Source organism: Ambystoma mexicanum, chromosome 10 (assembly GCF_040938575.1).
Source record: "Ambystoma mexicanum isolate Mex_15411 chromosome 10, UKY_AmexF1_1, whole genome shotgun sequence".
Taxonomy (NCBI): domain Eukaryota; kingdom Metazoa; phylum Chordata; class Amphibia; order Caudata; family Ambystomatidae; genus Ambystoma; species Ambystoma mexicanum.
Genome location: NC_090932.1, coordinates 294,703,947 through 294,722,059, shown reverse-complemented (window position 1 = coordinate 294,722,059; position 18,113 = coordinate 294,703,947). Strand labels below are relative to the sequence as shown.

The 18,113-nt window shown below is 45.1% G+C and overlaps 1 protein-coding gene across 2 annotated transcripts in view; it reads left to right on the top strand.

Moving 5' to 3' along the window:
- The window catches only part of LOC138491371 (glypican-5-like), a 1,558,016-nt gene that overhangs the window by 1,012,470 nt on the left and 527,433 nt on the right, over positions 1-18,113 (top strand). For both annotated transcript variants that reach the window (XM_069617865.1, XM_069617864.1), the window contains one exon: positions 3,173-3,293. In XM_069617865.1, the coding sequence (XP_069473966.1) occupies positions 3,173-3,293 (121 nt within the window). The remainder of the gene's footprint in view (positions 1-3,172; positions 3,294-18,113) is intronic.

Genomic DNA, 18,113 nt, shown 5'->3' with positions numbered 1-18,113 from the left:
GTGTACGTCCCAGTGTTGTCTTTGTCACTGGGAGACGGCGGCCCCTGCCTTGGCCCCTGGAAGTGCCGGGACGGTTGCTCTCCTGCTCCTCACTGTCATGCTCACTGCCTGTGGGGGTGGAAGAGAGGGACGGCATGAGTTATGTTTGGATACCCAGCATTCATACATGGCTACAATAGCACATTCAGACAATTGTGGAACAGCACATCATTCCATACTTGGGTGGTCAATGCATGCATATGTCGGTTTCACTCATTTTGGTCAGGTACTGTGCTGTCTAACATGCACACTGTTTACATAAACTACCCTGTGTGCCTCATGGGATGAGCAACTTTGTGTGGTATGTGGCATGTACGTTACGGCCTTGCACCTGGCACTGGCTTGGGTCTCACTTGCTTCGACATGATTTTCAGGGGGGTGGAGGGTGTGGCCGACCATGCTGTGACTCTTTGGCCAGACATTAGCAGTGACTTTCAGAACATTTGCGTTAGCAGTATTTACTTTGGAAACTCACCTCCATCAGCGGACGTCGTCGCGCCACACTCCATTTCTCCGACCCCTTCAATGGATTCAATGGCCCCTATCATGGCCGCACATGTCTCCTCCCACGGCATGAGTTTTATTGGTGAACTTGGGCCTCCTCCAGTCTCCAAGGCCTGGTTTCTGTTCGCAGAGAGGATGCTCCGCACCCTCAGCCGCAGGTCATCCCACCTTTTGCGGCAATCCTTTATGATGCGGGGGGTGTTGCCCACTGCGCTCACCTTCTGACATACTAGTGCCCATATTTCTTTTTTTTTCAGCACCGCCTCCCTCCACATGTTGCTGCTAAGAACAGTCCCAGCATGCTCATGGAGGGTATCTACAAGCATTTGCAGCTCACCTGGGCTGAAACGCTCCTTTCGGAGGCGGGCGGCTCCCTTCTTTGGTGCATTGGGCATTCCTGGGTGGTTGCAGTTAGTTTCCGGTAGGTCACCAGTGTGCCAGGGGTCCTGTCTGGTGAGGATGGCAATGGATTGTGTTTTTAAAGATGGCGACCGTGCTCCTTCCCGTTCCTGTGCGATGACACTATTTCCGGTTCTGCAATTTAATGGTGACTGTAAATAACGGTGACTGCTATTTACAGCACTGCTAATGCCGCGTTGATCTATGCCGGTAGTGTTGTCTACGGTGCGGTTCATGCCGGTAGGGGGGTTTTCGGGCCCTTTTGCAGCATGCCGCTATGTTCCTTACCGGCATGGCGCAAAGCTCGTGCCCGCGAACTCGTAATAGTGCACTTTTAGCGGTCTATTGCCAGCTCGGACACGCTATTTGCGCCATGCCGGTAAGGGACGGTACTTACCTTCAAACTTGGAATGAGGGCCTTAATCTTCTTTTTCTTCCTCGTCGCCGCCATTCTTCTTCTTCTTCGTCTTCTTCATCGCCCCATTCTTCTTCTTTTTCTTCAAGATGTTTTCATGTCTCAGCCCAAAGTTACAGAGTTCGACTCTGCGGAAAGGCTTTCGTCAAGCTGGACTGGCAGAGCGCCTTTCCAATATGCCCCTATATCATCTTTTGCATCCACACTGGCATGCAATAGACCCATTCACACGAGCAAAGAGGTAACCATCATGTAACCATCCTGAATGCACTGGGGAGTGAGCCCACTGAGGGTCTTCACCCCTATATGTGGTTAACAAACTGGACCAGTAGCTGTTTCTTGCGGTGGGCCGGGCAGCCTGACTGGTGTTGAGCAGTGCAGTTCACATTTGGAAGTGTCTCCCATATGTCGTTATGTGAGATCAGGAGGAAGTAGCGGCTTCTGCAAACAATTCACGATTGGTAGTTTTGTGACTCCATTTGTTGGGGACAGCACACCTGCATGCGGTTGGGAGGCTTTGCAGGGGGGACAATTGGCTCCCCACGTGTGAACAACCAGGAGGAGAACACGTTTCCCTTTGATGCTCTGGGGAATACTAGATGGATACAGCTGCCCTGAAGAAAACTTCAGTGTTGAAACTAGGATGAGGGAATCATTTTCTATTCCTTGGGAAAGCACATTTTTGTGAAGACAGTGGGCCTCATTAGGAGTTTGGAAGTAGCCATGACGTTTTTAGCGGCATGGCTACCCCCAAACCGGGTACCGGGTCCAGGTTCCAGAAATAGGGAATTACCGGGCCATGCCGACTTTAGCGAGCCCGGTAATTCCCATTCTCGGGACCCGGACCCGGTACATCCCCATTCCCATTTGAGCCCCCATAGGGCTCAATGGGAATCGGGAGGATGCTAACAGCGGGCCCGTTAATGACGTGACCTTTGTTAGCATCCTGGTCTACTAGCAGGTCCCGCTCTGCACGTCTGGTCTGGCAGGCGTCCAGAGCGGGACCCGCTGCAGACCTCGTAATGTGGTGGCCCGGAATGAACGGTGCCGGTCCTTTACCGGCATTGTTCATTCCGCGGCTGCCTATCGTGTAATGAGGCCCAGTGTTCCAGCTGTCTCGCCTAGTAGACCCCCTTTGTTTTGTGGTGTTCCATTTTTTTTATGATGGTTGTTTCCACATCAATTGAAAAATTGTGTTTAACCTTGAGAACATTGGTCTAAAGTTGTCCGTAAATGTTTTTGAGTAATTGTATGTATTAGGATTGCATTGAGTGCAACACATACGCAGGGCCGGATTGTGGTGAAATGCAGGATTAGATTTATTGCACATTTTCACAATGCACTTTATGATTGTCTAGTTGTAGGAGCATGGTGATGAATTTTAAACTGATGGAATTGTCTTAAATTGTGTATTGTTTTGTTACATATATTTATGCCTAACATTTCATGTAGCCAGCTATAGTGGCTTTTGAAATAATGAATAATTAAATGATTAAATAAAGAATCATTTAGCGAAACCATGACATTTTCCTCATTCTGCTGCCACAGTATTGCACTTGTTCAAATAGCCCTTGGAAGGAATAGGGACTGTCCTAGCTTTGTGTTGATGATACCACTAGTGTTTCACAACATATACAGTTAAATAATTATCTCACATAGTCATTCAGAAACCATTAGGCTAATGCACAATGCTTTAATCACTAAAAAGTCACTTTGCACCATGCAAAAAATTCCATGAATCGGGCCCTTTGTCTCTTTGTCACACTGACTGTCTTATTCAGTAACACGTTTTCTTTTTGTTTTTTTTATCTGCAGTTACACGAACAGGGTTGTTTCCAATGGACTGAAGGCGCAGATCAACAATCCAGAAATGAAGGTCAGAGGACCAGACCTTCTTATTAACAATGTGATAGAAAAACTGCACTACTTCAACCAGGTAAGTCTACATTGGGCCTTCCGCAAAGCCCTTAAAACGTGACTGTTCAACTAAAGTACTGTCCTCGCTAAACAATGTATCTGCATCCTCTATTTAACCACTATGTAACCATTTTTGGTGACCACTATGTAATCATTATGTAACCGCAAACTATGCTTTTTGCTCTCGCCTGTGAGCTCCATGTAACTGGTTTTAGCGCCCTGATGCCCGGGGATTTGTGCACGCTTTACAAATGGAGAAAAAAAACACGAAATACAATTGGCTGTTTCTTTATGGGGTTTTTGCTTTAGCACAATTAGCTCTTGATAGTGAGAGTGCGCGTATCAATAGGCCGAGCTTGGAATGCACTTATCAATAGGCGGACCTTGCATTGTGAATATCTATAGGCGAACCTTGGGGTGTGAATATTGCCAGGCAGACCTTGGAGTGCGCGTATCAATAGGTGGAGCTTGGTGTGCGCGTATCTATAGGAAAACCTTGGGGTGTGAAAATTGCCAGGCAGACCTTGGAGTGCGCGTATCAATAGGTGGAGCTTGGTGTGCGCGTATCTATAGGAAAACCTTGGGGTGTGAAAATTGCCAGGCAGACCTTGGAGTGCGCGTATCAATAGACACACCTTGCTGTATCTTGCGTCGGATGCATTTGAAGTGGTGCATTTGAGTGCAGCACAACAGTGGATCATGGATGCGCATCAGGGGTTATGTGGTTGGTACTCGGGCACAGCAGGTATGGCATTGGTCAGTTATTGTGAGTGCCCTTGATTTCTGGACCCTGTTCTTGGGCTTAGGACAACGTTGTGGGTACCCAGACTAGTCCTTTTGTCTATTCACAGCCCTGCCCTATGGCTGTCTCAATTCTCTGTAGTGGTGCTAACTCTGGAGATGGTATTGACTGACATATCTGTCTGTTTATGTTGCCCGAGGCCTATTGGGGTGCTGTGAAGAGTAGCATCCCTCTGCAAAACCCTTCTAGTCCAATATGCCCCCAGCCAGTGGAAGAGACTGACACTTGCTTGGGAAGGCTTTAGCCCTTCCAAATTGGGGAATTTGAAAGTAGAAGGCAGCACTCTGCTTCGATGTTCAGCATGAGGCACCAAAGTGAAAGAGACTTCACAGCAAAAGCCTGTCAAATGTGTGGCCTGTGAGAGCAGAGTGTTTAGGTTTAATCCATCATTAACAGGCAGCAGCAACACAATACAGTAGCAGGGGACGGAAGCCTGCCTGCCCACATCAATGCATCCCCCATGACGAACCTATAGACTTAACTGCTCTGCTCAGCTTTTGGATGGCTCGCACATCTCAATAATAAGCATCTCTTTGTGGTTCCATTTCATTTCACCGAACCAAAACACCCGTCAGACAAACGGGTGACGGCAAAAGGGCGCAATACACTCTTTGTAAAACGAAATATCTTCTGAATTGGGATGAAAGATGGATGGATCCAAGGAAGGCTAATAAATATGCATCCTCCTGACACCACTGCAGCTATGCGTGTGTAGCATGATGGCATCACATCCAGTTCCTGGCTTGATACTGATATAGGTTTACTTGCGATGCTGGAACACGTAGTCACCTTGAGAAGGTGACCTGGTTGATTCTCAGCATGAGTACCTTATCAGCAATGACTCGTATGCTTCACTTTTTTCTCAATAGTGTCGGAACAGTTGGGAGCAGAGAGTAAGCTTGTGTGTAAGGGTTAACGAGGCAAGGGCGCACAAAGTAAAGGAGCAACTCACGGTTGGCATGCAGGCACCTGGGTAGGTGTTGGGGGATAACCGTGGCCCCACTCGCAGTTATCTTTTTAAAATTCTCCCCCAGCCCTCCCAAAATGTCGATGCTGGCTGTACCCCTGCCACAAGTTCTTCATGTCCAGCAGAAATGAATGCATGATAACATTGTCTCTGGGCGCTGCTACTACTCTCTGCCAAATGGCTAGGCAGCAACCACAGGATCCACTCCCTCTGCCCCCATTTCATGTATATACTGTCCAGTGCCCAAGGTGCCACCTGTAGAGCGAGGAGTCCCAGGATTAGGGTTATGGTATTTACTAAGCACTGGCCGGGCTTCGAGAAGCGCTTTGCATAACGGAGCGCTTTACAGAGCTATACAACAGTACTGATGCATAACGGAGCGCTTTACAGAGCTATACAACAGTACTGATGCATAACGGAGCACTTTACAGAGCTATACAACAGTACTGATGCATAACGGAGCACTTTACAGAGCTATACAACAGTACTGATGCATAACGGAGCACTTTACAGAGATATACAACAGTACTGATGCATAACGGAGCGCTTTCCAGAGGTATACAACAGTACTGATGCATAATGGAGCGCTTTTCAGAGGTAACAACAGAACAGATATACAGCGGGTGGGATACAGAGGGCACAGAGGAGGGGTACAACTGTACAGAGTGGCTGTGAGGATCAAATCCATCCTAGACCCACCTACTTTCTAAAATAGTGTTCTGCTCACCAAATCGCTTCTAAAATGGCATGCGCTTAGATGCAGGATACGAAGCAATAGAGCACTATTAAAAAGGAACATTGGGCTTTGTGCATGCTTCGAGGGCAGGCTTTTTATAAGAGTTGTGTTAATGTTATTGGAGAAGTGAGTTGAGTTTCAAAGGGTATTTACAATTATAGGAGATGTGGTTATCAGTGCTGCCTTTATTTTTTGTCATTTTGCTGCTTGCTTTGAACAGACACTCTGCTTGTTGAGATGTTCTTTCTGTTAATGTTTCCATTTAGGGGTGAGAATGGCACCTCTTGGGATCAAGGGCGAGAGCTGATTTAGCACACACTGCGATTGCCATCACACCTAATTGATTTCTTTTTCCGTTCCTCCTGCCCTACATTGGCACATGGGTACCATCCGGGGAAACAGGCTTGCGGATGAGAATAAATGAGTGTTTACAATAGCTCAGAGGACATATATATATATATATGCGGGCAGGTGCTAAGATCCCGAGGAACGGTCTTCCACAGACTTGGCCCTTATGCCGAAACTCTTGCAGGAGCAGCGCGACCAGCATTAATTTTATATTTTCGAATCGACCAGAGGGTTCCATATCATTTCATCATGGGATGTTTTTTCACAGGGATTTTTATCGCAGGTTTTTTTAATGAAAAAACTTGTTGATTTTTTTAATTTTTATTTTTTTTATTTTTGGGGGGTCCCCCCTAAGCCCCCATGCCCTTAAATGTTTTATATATTCCCGAACACCCACACCCCAAATATATCTTTTTCTAACACCCCTAAACATTTTGATGAGTTTTTTTTCATTAAAAAATATGCAGTAAAAAAACCCTGTGAAAAAACATCCCGCGAAGAAAGTACATTGTAATGACCAGAGGAAGCCTATACACACAAGTGTGCATTCAAGAAAACCCTGCACTTCAATGGCGGATTCACTAGTTTCCCACTGAAGAGAAAACTGACTGGATCTGTAATATCAGCTTCTTTGAAAGATTTAGACATTTCTGCACCGCCATGAAGAAATGTTTTATACCACGTGATGACCCAGCCAGCGTAGTTAGATTTCCAACATTGGGAATGTCATTAAAGAATTCAAGACATCCTTCTCTATCTGCCTATGTCTATGCATTACTCATGTTTAGTTTTGGCTATCAGGTGGGGTTGAAAGCACTGCTTTTGAGCCAAAACGAATGCCATGCGAAGTGAATATAGGAGGTGGATTGTGAGATGGGATACACAGTTTGTGGATGTTGTTTGGAATTTTACCCAGCCATTCTATGTGCCTTCCAACCTCACCCCCCCTCAAGCCTACTTCTGCTGGAGTCTGTCCTGATAAATTCTGGTTTCACCATCACCGTCTTGTGGCCAATGCTGGATTTGACTTTTATGGACTTCATTCATTCACAGTGCGTCACCCTTTCTCAACTCTCATGCTGAACTTCCTTTGAATCTTGTACTGGTGGCCCTGAATCATGCTGTTCCCATCTTCATCTTGTATCCTGGCTTGCAACATTATGTGTTACTACTGACTTCTGCAATTGTATTCACTCTCCCCTCTTGCTTCTCCACTCCTTTGACTGCTAACTCTCTGCTCTCTCCTCCTTTCCCTTCTCCCTTTTCCTATCTCCACCCCTTACTTTTTTCTATGCACTTACTCTATCAGAATTGTCCCTGGACCTAGTATGATAGCAACCTCGACTGTCTCCTCCCCCCTCCTCTTACTGTCCCCCCCCCCCCAGCACTATCTGAAATGTCGTCAGGCCTAGTATGATAGTCGCTTGTTTTGTTCCTCCCCTCCCTTTCTGCACACCTCCCCCTCACCTTTTGTTTTCTCCGGCTCTACCAGAAATGTCGTCAGGCCTAGTACGGTAGTCGCCTGTCTGTTTCCATTTCCTTCCCATTCTCCCCCTCCCTTCCTTATCTATGTCTTACCTCTTGCACTATCTGAAATGTCGTCAGGCTGAGTACGATAGTTAATTTCCCATCCTTACTTTTCATGGCCTGTAAGAATGTCCATGTATTTTCCCTTGTTCCCTCCCTTGCTTTGAAGCACTTTGAAACACATTGTGTATAGGCGCTATATAAATAAACTATCATATCATATCATTCACCAGCAATGGCCATGCTCGTCCATATGGCCATTCTACCTGTACCTCCACAGAGGAAAAAAAAAACACCCTTACCTGGGATCTCTTAGAATTACCTCTTTGCTTTTAAAGAGATGTCAATTTTATTTCTAAACAGTCTTCTGCTGCTGTTAACACCGGTGCAATGAAAATGCCTTTACCAAGTTTACCAAGATACAGACTGTTGAACAATAAACTGCAAGCACGTCCTTGCATCTGTTCCTTGCATATAGCACCTTTTTAAAATAAGGAATGGAAGAGCCACCTGTTTTGACTCCTCTAGGCATTTCCGGGGCCCTTCCATAATATGCCCAAGAAGCACCATTATGCCAGTGCCTGGAAAATGCCTCTGCCAGGCCTTCACACATTCCCAAACTGTTGATTTTCCCCATGCTTATTTCCTGAGATGGTCAAGAAGCAACCGATCAAATGAGGTACCTGAGTCCAGCAGTCTGTCTGTCTCTCTCTCTCTCTCTCTCTCTCTCTCTCTCCCTCCCTCTCCCTCTTCCTTTCTCCCCCCCTTTGTTCTCTCTCTCTCCCACTCCTATCTCCCTTCTCCTCTCACCCCTCTTTCTCTCTCTCTCTCTTCCCCCTCTCTCTTTCTCTCTCTCCATTTCCTTCTCCATCTCCTATCTCCCTAGCACTCTCCATCCCTCCCTCTTCTTTCCCCCCTCTTTTTCTCTCCCCCTCTCTTTCTCTCTCTCTTTCCTTCTCCCTCTCCTCCTATCTCCCTCTCTCTCTCTCTTCTCTCTCCCCTTTCCCTCCCCTCTTTCTCTCTCTCCCCCTCTCTCTCTTTCTCTCTCTCTCCATTTCCTTCTCCATCTCCTTCTATCTCCCTCTGCCTCTCCTCCTCTCTCCCCCCCTTTTCTCTCTCTCCCTCTTCCTCTCCCCTCCCTCTCTCTCTCCTTTCTCTCTTTCCCGCCCGCTCTTTCTCTCTCCGTCTCCCCTTTCCTCTCCCTCCCTCTCTCCCTTCTCCCGTTACTGATTTTGCTCATCCTGGCTGAGTTCCACCTATAGGACCTTCGAGCTTTGCAGTCAGTGTTGTGTCTGTTAAGAGCCGTTACTGTATAATGAATCCAGCCTGGCCGTCACATGATCAAAGGGTCTGCAGCCGTTTACCAGAAGCATGTCTACATCACGTCAGATCCCTGTCTGATATCATTTGGAGGACGATAATAGCTCTTATTTTAATAGAATTTGCTCACGCCTTACTGTAAATAAGAGGTTTTGTTTTTACCCAACTCGGGTGTTTCTAATGATGTACATAGCGCTGCATCATGTGCCCTCCTTTAAGCACTAAGGGCGAGAGGGGACACCGGCATGGGAGGGAGGAGGACTGACAACATCAAGATCGGGGTTAGCAGTCTACTGGCATAGGGTGCATGTGACGGGCACAGGCATAGGGACAATACCTCCATATGGAATGCTGGGAGCGGATTTAGGCGTGTGAGCGCTATATCTCGGATTGTTGGATAATTGGCAGAATTAGCACCTCTAGAATAACTTAGAATAACTGACATTTATGCATAGATTAATATTGTAAGTGATTTACTCTACTGTGCTACTGAGGGGGCGTAATCAGCATGGAAGAAGTGGGGGAGGATGGTGTGTGTGGTGATGCGTCTACTTGTTTTCAATCAAGAGCACTGACACCTGCAGGCAGCCCTTTAACCATGCAGCACCCTGTTGGGGGTTGGCTCTTTACTAAGAAATAAAAGGAGAGTCCGGGTAACCCAGCCCTTCTTCTGTTTCTTAGTGAGAGATGCTAACCAGGCAAGGTGGGGGGAGCTGCAGTTAGGGGGCACGGCCTAACTACACCCACCCGTTCTTAGACCACTCCTCCTAACCAGCTCCCCCCCACCCCCATCACGTATGCCTTCCACATAAAGCACTGGGGGTAGTTGGAGGGAGGTTGGACACTAAGAATACTTTTGGTCTAGGGCACCATCCTCCCTTGACAGTCCTACCCATCCTTTTTTGCTGCTGTTGAATGGGGACAGCTCAGGGAATTGCAAAGGGATGCTTGGCCATAGGCAACATGAAAAAGAATTGGCCTAGGTATAACCATGTGGTGTTTCCCAGACAGGTTCTGAGTGGCGTCATAGAAAAAAAACACATTGCTGGAGAAAAAAAACCTTGCTGACTGTCACCGTCGGAGACCTATGGCAGCTGACCACTCTAAGTCACTTTTGCGTGGCCGAGAGCACCGAAGCTGCAGGCTTCTTACAGTGAAAGCCCCATGGCTCCAACGTGGCCAGGCACCAAGATGGAGGCGGACCACAAGCTGTCGCAGTTGAAGTGGCTGCCAGGACGTCAGGCATTGTTTCCATTTGGTGGGGGCTGTACTATCCGCATTTGGTTTGACGTGCTGCCCTAATGAAAGTTGCATTCTCACGCCACGCTGCTATGCACTGTCATGCTATGCCGTGATCATTCGCTATGTGGTGTGGATGCAAGTGCTGACCCACGATTGGTACTTCGTTCGGTTTCAGTGACCCATGCAATGTTTTTCAAGGTACACAACTTTAATCTGTAGTTAGGTCTGAACTTCCTACACTGACTAACCTACACTGACACAACTCTTCATTTGCTCTCTCCAAATGCCTTGATGTCCTCACACAACATGCATCACACAAAACTGTCACTCACTCCACCGCAAGCCATACCTCACCGACTCTTGCCGCCTCACCATACCCTTACCTTAAAGTGCATGGAGGCGACAGGTTTACACCTGCCAGATACCAACAGTCAGAAAATACTCAAACGCTTACTGCAAACTATTTTTAAAAAATCCAGAACCTGTCAACAGTAGCTTCTGGTCTGGCTTGCAAAGACGATTTGGTAGCAACCTCTGCCCTTCGACGCCCCCCCCCCCCGCCCTCCCCACAAGCCCTCCCAGGGATGCACATTTGTCCTTGCGTAACCTGAAGCTTCCATAGGCCATGCACATGTCAAAAGCCAAATTAATAACAAGCAACATTGATCAGCCCTTCATGGCAGTCTGACCTCTGATGCTCCTCCAGGACCTCTCCATCTTAGTAACAACACTCCCTTCCTAAAATGAGGAATCAGTGAGTGCTTCAGCAACAGGAGTATTCCAGCCTACTGGCAGGACAGAGTGACTTTTACCGGCTGGGGCATCAAATACACCACCACCATGTGCAAGAAATATGCAGATGGTAGCAGGTGTCAACAAGGGATGGTTATCAGTTTCAAGGCTCAGCATTACAATATGAGTAACTCGAGCTTCACCCTTGCTGTCTGTGCGGTCAGTGACAGCCCCTCCACAGAAATTCTCCCCATTGTTGATGCATAGATAATACACAGCAGCCTGTAAGATCCCATACATATATATATATATATATATATATATATATATATATATATCATTTTCTAAGGATGTCTGTCCAATGGGGACTGAGCATGCAATCCTTACCGACTGGCTTCCATTCTGCGAGGCTCCCACTTTTGAGGCTAGGACATTATCTCCAGCATGACACGCCTCAATGGAGTGAATGGATAATGTCATGCTAATATGCTTTCATACTGGAGTGGTATCAGAGTGCTACGAATACAGGGAAGGAGGGATGCAGTGAGGGTAGAATATTTTGTGACAGCATGGCTCTGTGTAGTTCTGTTAGGTGGCCGACGGTTCCGCAAACGGGAGGATGCGGATATGTCTTCGGCAATCTCTGCATCCTCCCTTTTGTGATAACTGGCATGTGTTTTGGAGTTGTCTGGATGAGTAGATATAGTTGATTATTACACCACTGTTAATATTACGGTGACTGTTGTGGAAAATGAAATGAACACAAAGCCCAGTGTCCATTATGTGCTTAGTGATCCAAGCATCTCAGGCATACAACCCTTTTATCACAGGCATATTTAACAAATATAAAGATCCATTGTCATTTCTATGTTCCCAAAATGCACTTTGATTTCATGCAGAGTACCCAGGATCCTTCAGTGGCGCTAGTTGCCCCCTACCCCTTTCTCGTGGGATTTTTCAAAAGAGCACACCAGAGTGTACCAGTCTGTGCCTCTTGGACACCTAACCTCCTATCAGAAAATAATCTACATGGCTATTCTTGGATTTGATAAGATGCTTTGCTCACTAAGATAAGTGTCACATCTCTGTTATGACCACAGAATATACAGGAAGTTATCCTTACTAATGAATGCTTTCTTCCCCGCTTTCACTTCTTTACGGTTTCCCCCAAGGCTCTGTCCTTGTTGCCCTTCTGTTCTCATTGCACACTACTCCTCTCTTCTCTCATTGCTTCCTTTAATCTCTCCTGTGACTTTTACGCTGATGACTCTCATATCTTTTTCTCCTTTTCTGAGTTTGCCAACTCTCTTCATTCTCAAGTTTCTGCCTGTCTCTCTTCCATCCAAACATGGATGGCCTCTCACTTTCTTCATCTTAATCCATCTAAGACCGAGGATCTTTTCTTCCCTCCTTCTTCCCTCCTTCTTTTCTCGTGCTCCTTCTTCCCCTCATTCTTTTATTTCTTATCCCCTTTGATTCTTCTCTTTCTTTCATTTCTTATTTTTCTATTACTGCTCGTAACTGTCACTTTCTTTTTTCACTCTGTGTTGTGCCTGTCCCTTTCTTTCTTTTCATGCTGCTAAACTTCTTATTTCTGCTTTCATTTTCTCTCATAGACTATTGTTCTTCTCTCCTGACCGAACTTCCTGCGTCTCGCCTTACTTTTCTTGTTTACTTTTTGGTCTTTCTCCCGCTCTTGATCTCTTACGCACTTTACCCAGCTTCCATTCTACCGTTTGAATCTCACCTTTTGTTTAATTTCCTTTCTATTGTTTTTAAATGCCTACATTGTCTTGTTCCTCCTTATCTTGCTTCTCTTCTTTCCTTTTATTCTCCTGCTCGTGCTCTACGTTCCCCGTCTACTTATCGTCTTGCTGTCCATAAACCCCCTGGTGCTTCTTTGCGTTTTCAATACTTTTCTCTTCTTGCTCCATTTCATTGGAGTTCACTTCCTCTTACTCTTCGTTGCCTACCTATCACAGCTTTCGTACCCGCTCAAAGGCCCATCTCTTGTCTTCACTTGTACCTCTCTCTTCTTTTTATAAAGGTGCCTTTGCAACAGCGCGTTATAAATTCAGTAAAATATAAACACTGTCAAATTTTAAAAGAGCTAGTTTACAGTTAGTATTATTTTAAAAACTAATGTTTTATAGTTTATTTTGTGAATAATGCTAATAACTGTGTCTCTCAAAATGTATCTCCTGCTTGAGAAGAATCACACATATATTAAAACCACACACATATATTAAGACCGATGATCTGTTTCTTCCGTGATCACTAGGGCAATGTTTACTGTTATGTGCTGGCCACTGACCCAGAACTGTGATTCTCCGATCTCCTGCAAGTTCTGTTAGAAGCTCAGCAACCCTAACAGAGCTAATCAACATCTCCAACCTCTCACCTGATAGACAATATGCCTTCCTTCAGTGGGATGGCAACATTCCTGTAGGACACATGCAATGACAATGTATGTCTCCAAATACCAGGCCAGTCTCCACCTCAATGAGTGTCTTGTTGCTGCTGCTGCTGCCATTCTACTTTTAACCAACACAAAATACAGCACCCCATTCTCCTTCAAGATATCTGTGTTTTTATCTCTTGTTACGCTGCTGTCAGCAGTCTGTTGCATCTCTCGCAAATGAGCAACTGATAATGTGACTCTCACAGAGAGAGAGAGAGAGACAGAGAGAAAGAGAGAATGACAGAAAACGAAAGCACATAGAGTGCAAGAGTGAGGGCTAAATCGGTGCATGACAAGTCAGGTAAAGTTAGTCTGTATGAAAGCCTGGAACTAATTTCCTCGTTATAGTTATCATTATTACTGCAACTGTAATAACTTATTGCAGTTCTTTTTTGGTTGGCAACATGCCTGCTGTTTGAGCCAGTACAGAGCAGCATGGCACCTAAAACTGGAGTGCTTTATTAAAGCAGAAATTATCTTTTCATATTCCTTGTTTCTAAAATACAATTCTACGGCACTTCACGTACATTAATTGATTAGGAACTATTTATGGTAGTATGCCTATTTGCTATCCTCTGCTGACCTTTAAAACTGGAGAGCAAGAATCTACTGCATGTTATCACTTATTTTAAACCACCAAATGTTTTTAAAATTCATTGTATTAAAGTAACTGATATATTTTTTCAACACATTGCAAGTTTCATCGTAATAGAGTTTATTTCATCAGAAGAGTCCACATTGATTATGTAGAAGAGCAGTTTCATGCCTCTGCAGGAAATCCCACCTCCCTACTTCCTATATGTTGGAAGCCTGAGATTGTGCCATGCTTGACACCAGCTGTTGTGACCATATCACAGCGAATATTCGAAAGAAGATACCCACTGAGAACACCGTATCAAATGTATCCCCAAAGAGACGACAATCTGAGGGAGGAACTCCCTGAAGGAATATGAAGATAAGAAAAAGAGGAGCTGGTGACATCACAAGAGACAAACGTGTCACCCTGAGGATACTAACTGAAGAGACTGTATGGATCTTATAGGAAGTGATGACGAAGTTAAGAATCAAGTAAACTTTCATATGCAAGAAGAAGATTACAAAGGTGTGAAGCACTGCAGAAAATGCAAGCCGTTCAATAAGTGTACAGATGATGGAATTAATGTATACTAAGTGATCATAGAAGCTGTCTAAACGTAGTAAATAGACTGCAGGCGAAGCACCCATTGTATAGAAACTTGACATAGGTATCAGGAATCTTAGTAAGCCAGGACCCATTGAGAGGAAAAGTTGATAACTGCGTCAGAACACAAATAAGCTGAGATCATGGAAATAAATGGCGAGGCTGTCTGGCCTGGTGTCAAAGCTGAAGCAAGCCACGTTCGGTTATCTATTCTCAAAGGCAGTGAATGTGAGAAGCTGAATCATCAATTTTTATTGTGCAAAGAAGGAAAACCAAGCATGCCAAAATGTATTAATTTAAGACACTTAAATGCTGCAAAATCGTCCAATTCGTGGTCTCCTGTCACATGATCCAAGGATGCAAATAGAGTTGAGCATGGAGTCCTAGAACAATGATAGGGAAGGCCTGTATTCCCTTATATTCCCAGAGACAAGAATACTTTGCAAGGCCAAGTTCAAAGACAATCTTCATGGCAGAAGGCATGGGTGATGGGAGACGTTGGGCTAATTGGGTGGGGAGGTAAAGTCAAGCCCCTCCCCTACACATGGGTCTGAGCTTACATGCTGCTAAGTGAACCAAATGTTCCAGACATGGCACGAGCGTACCAACCAATTATAGAGGGCCATGTAACAAAGGGCCTTATTGAAGGCCAATGATATACCGTGTACTTAATAGTGTTGAAGATGACATGTTTTAGAGGTGTTGTGAGAGATAAGGGCAGAACCCTCTTTTTTATAAGGGAGTCATACTCTAGAGGGTTAGGAAGTATCCTTGCAAGAAGGGGGTAGAGTCAAAGGCTACTCTAGTCATGGACGTGACAGGAGGTTACAAAGTGGTTGCAGCGGAGCTAGATGGCTGATAGCTCAAGAGAGATCACCGTGAGATACAGGATTATCAAAAAAGAGATTTTATTTAAACTAACACAAGGACATAGTCACACAAATGAACATGTGCCGTAGCACGAGAAATATGCATTATGGAGTACATGGTAGTCTGCATATTGGTGAGTTAGTAAGCGAAGTGACAGTTCATTTCATGTATTGCTTAAAGTACCAATACGCTAACATTGTCAACACACTGGTTGGTGTTTCTGGTTCGGTATGTTGATGACAAAAGGGCAGTGGCTGTGTAGAGTTGATCAGCGCTGCTATGTTCAATGGAAATTAACTGTCACTTTGCTTACTAACTCACCAATATGTAGACTACTATGTACTCCATAATGCATATTTCTCGTTCTATGGCACATGTTAATTTGTGTGATTATGTCCTTGTGTTAGTTTAAATAAAACCTCTTTTTTGATATTCCTGTATCTCACGGTGATCTCTCTTGAGCTAGCAGCCATCTAGCTCCGCTGCAAGTACTTTGTGACCTCCTGTCATGTCCATGACTAGGGTAGCCTTTGACTCTACCCCCTTCTTGCATGCTTTAGAGGTGGGCATACATTGTCCACCTGACAGTAGATATCCAATCACAATCCCACCCCTTATAGAAAGTATACTTAGATGTTCCCCTTGAACCTATCACAATCCCCTGTAGGTTTGTCTCATTTGCCATGTAGTATGACGTCAAGTCTGATGTATTGTTTGTATAAAAACATGTTTTTATGTGAAATGCATTGAGACCTCAAGCAAATGTCTGTTGATGACCATTGTAACTCCCTGTTTTAGATATTTGTTATTAAACCAGCAACCTTTGCCATCTTCCTGAGTTGGTACAATTATGTGGTGTCAGAGTTATTCTGCATCCCCATCCATTCCATGCACAATATCTAAAGGGCTATATGCTCAATTATGTATCAACAACGGGAAGATCCCTTGCTTTGGAGTAAGCAAGAGACAAAGTATTAAAGACATGACCGAGCAGCCATGTGTTAAAAGGAATAAAATACTCCTTACTCCACATAAACAGTATGCAGGCCACCTGCAATTCCCATGACCTTATAAAGGAACTCATCCTTCGTATCGTTCCTCCGTTTGGTTGGAAAACTCCCTCAATGATTTGCAATACCCTTATAGCGTACAGTAGGGTGTACTTTATCCCATATTCAAACCTATGCATTGGGCCTCATTACAAGTTTGCCAGAATCCTGGCAGTAAATCCGCCAGGATACCGGCATACTGAATTACCATTAACGGCACTCGGTCCAGCGGTATTACTATTAGGAGTGCCGACAGCGGTTGTAAATCCCCATTCCATTGGACAAATACCAGCGGTTATAAGGCTCTTAGTAGGAGGTAAATCAGGTGCCCCACTGGCAAACTTGTAGTTGGCCGGTGCGGAAACGTGCCGGTATATGGCAATACCGGCACACTAATTCCGCACCGGCGAACTTGTGATGAGACCCATAGTTTCAAGCATGCGTACTCTAGATTCCCCAGTCGCAAGGCAGTGGGATTATAATTATTAAAACCCTTGCACCCAAATGTGCATCCAGGTACTTCTTCGTTTGAGGTAAAAACTTACAATAACTCATGTGCGATTGTGGTCCACTTTTTATTTGTGCTCGGGGGTATTTTGTGTCCCGGTCCGAGCCTGCGCTCCTCTACTCCTCGGATGGGCACCGGGACGGGTGAGCTCACTGAGCAGCGGCCGCTCCTTATGCTGCGCCTTCATGCGGTTGGATGGGCTGCCAGACTAAAACCACATACACTCTATTTACAAACTTAATATTTGTTTGTTCTCTGAAATATATGGTTGTGCTTGAATGGGGTTACAGTTAATCTTCCTGCAACCGTGTTTTCTTGTGAAGGATGTCTCGCTTGGCTGAGCCTCGCCCGCCTTTGAGAAGTGATGGGTATGTCCTGTACTGTTTGTTCCAGACAGCAGGTGACCGTCTCTGAGCCCTCCCTGACTTGCTGGCTGAGCCCAGGCTGCGCGTCCAGAACCGTCATTTACGGGTTCTTTAAAGGAAGAAATGACAAGGCACGGTTCTGTGTAAACATTTGGTTGAAGTCGCTTGCAGGGCACAAACGTTTGTATGACTTGGCTCACATTTACCCTATATACATTCTGGAATGCAAACATTGCTCATAAGTTCTGTATCACAAAGCATTTGCTGTATTTATCACATGCCTTGTATACTTGATTCAAATACAAACTTTAAAACAAAAAAAGTTTGTATTAATACAATAACAATGATTTTAGCATCAAATTAATTGTGAGCATGCTTTATCAAAAGACACTTTTAACGTTTGTGCATGTTTAGTTTGGGCTATTGCACCACCTATAACCCGAAACTATTGTTTTGGAGTACAGACATGGAAGAATGATATATAAGGAGGGACACAGAGGGCCTGATCACGAGTTGGGCGGTAGCCCTTAAATGCAGAGGTAACAGTGTTACCACCGCATTTAAGGGTCTGCCCAATCTGGAGTCTGGAGTATCCTGGACAAATGCCAATTTTTGGTGCAATTACCACCGGCTGTATTAATGTGCAGTAATTGTACCGAAAATTCCACATTGGGTCCAATGTAATGGGGACTAACAGCGCCCAACCCGAGATCCGGTGATAATACCACCAGA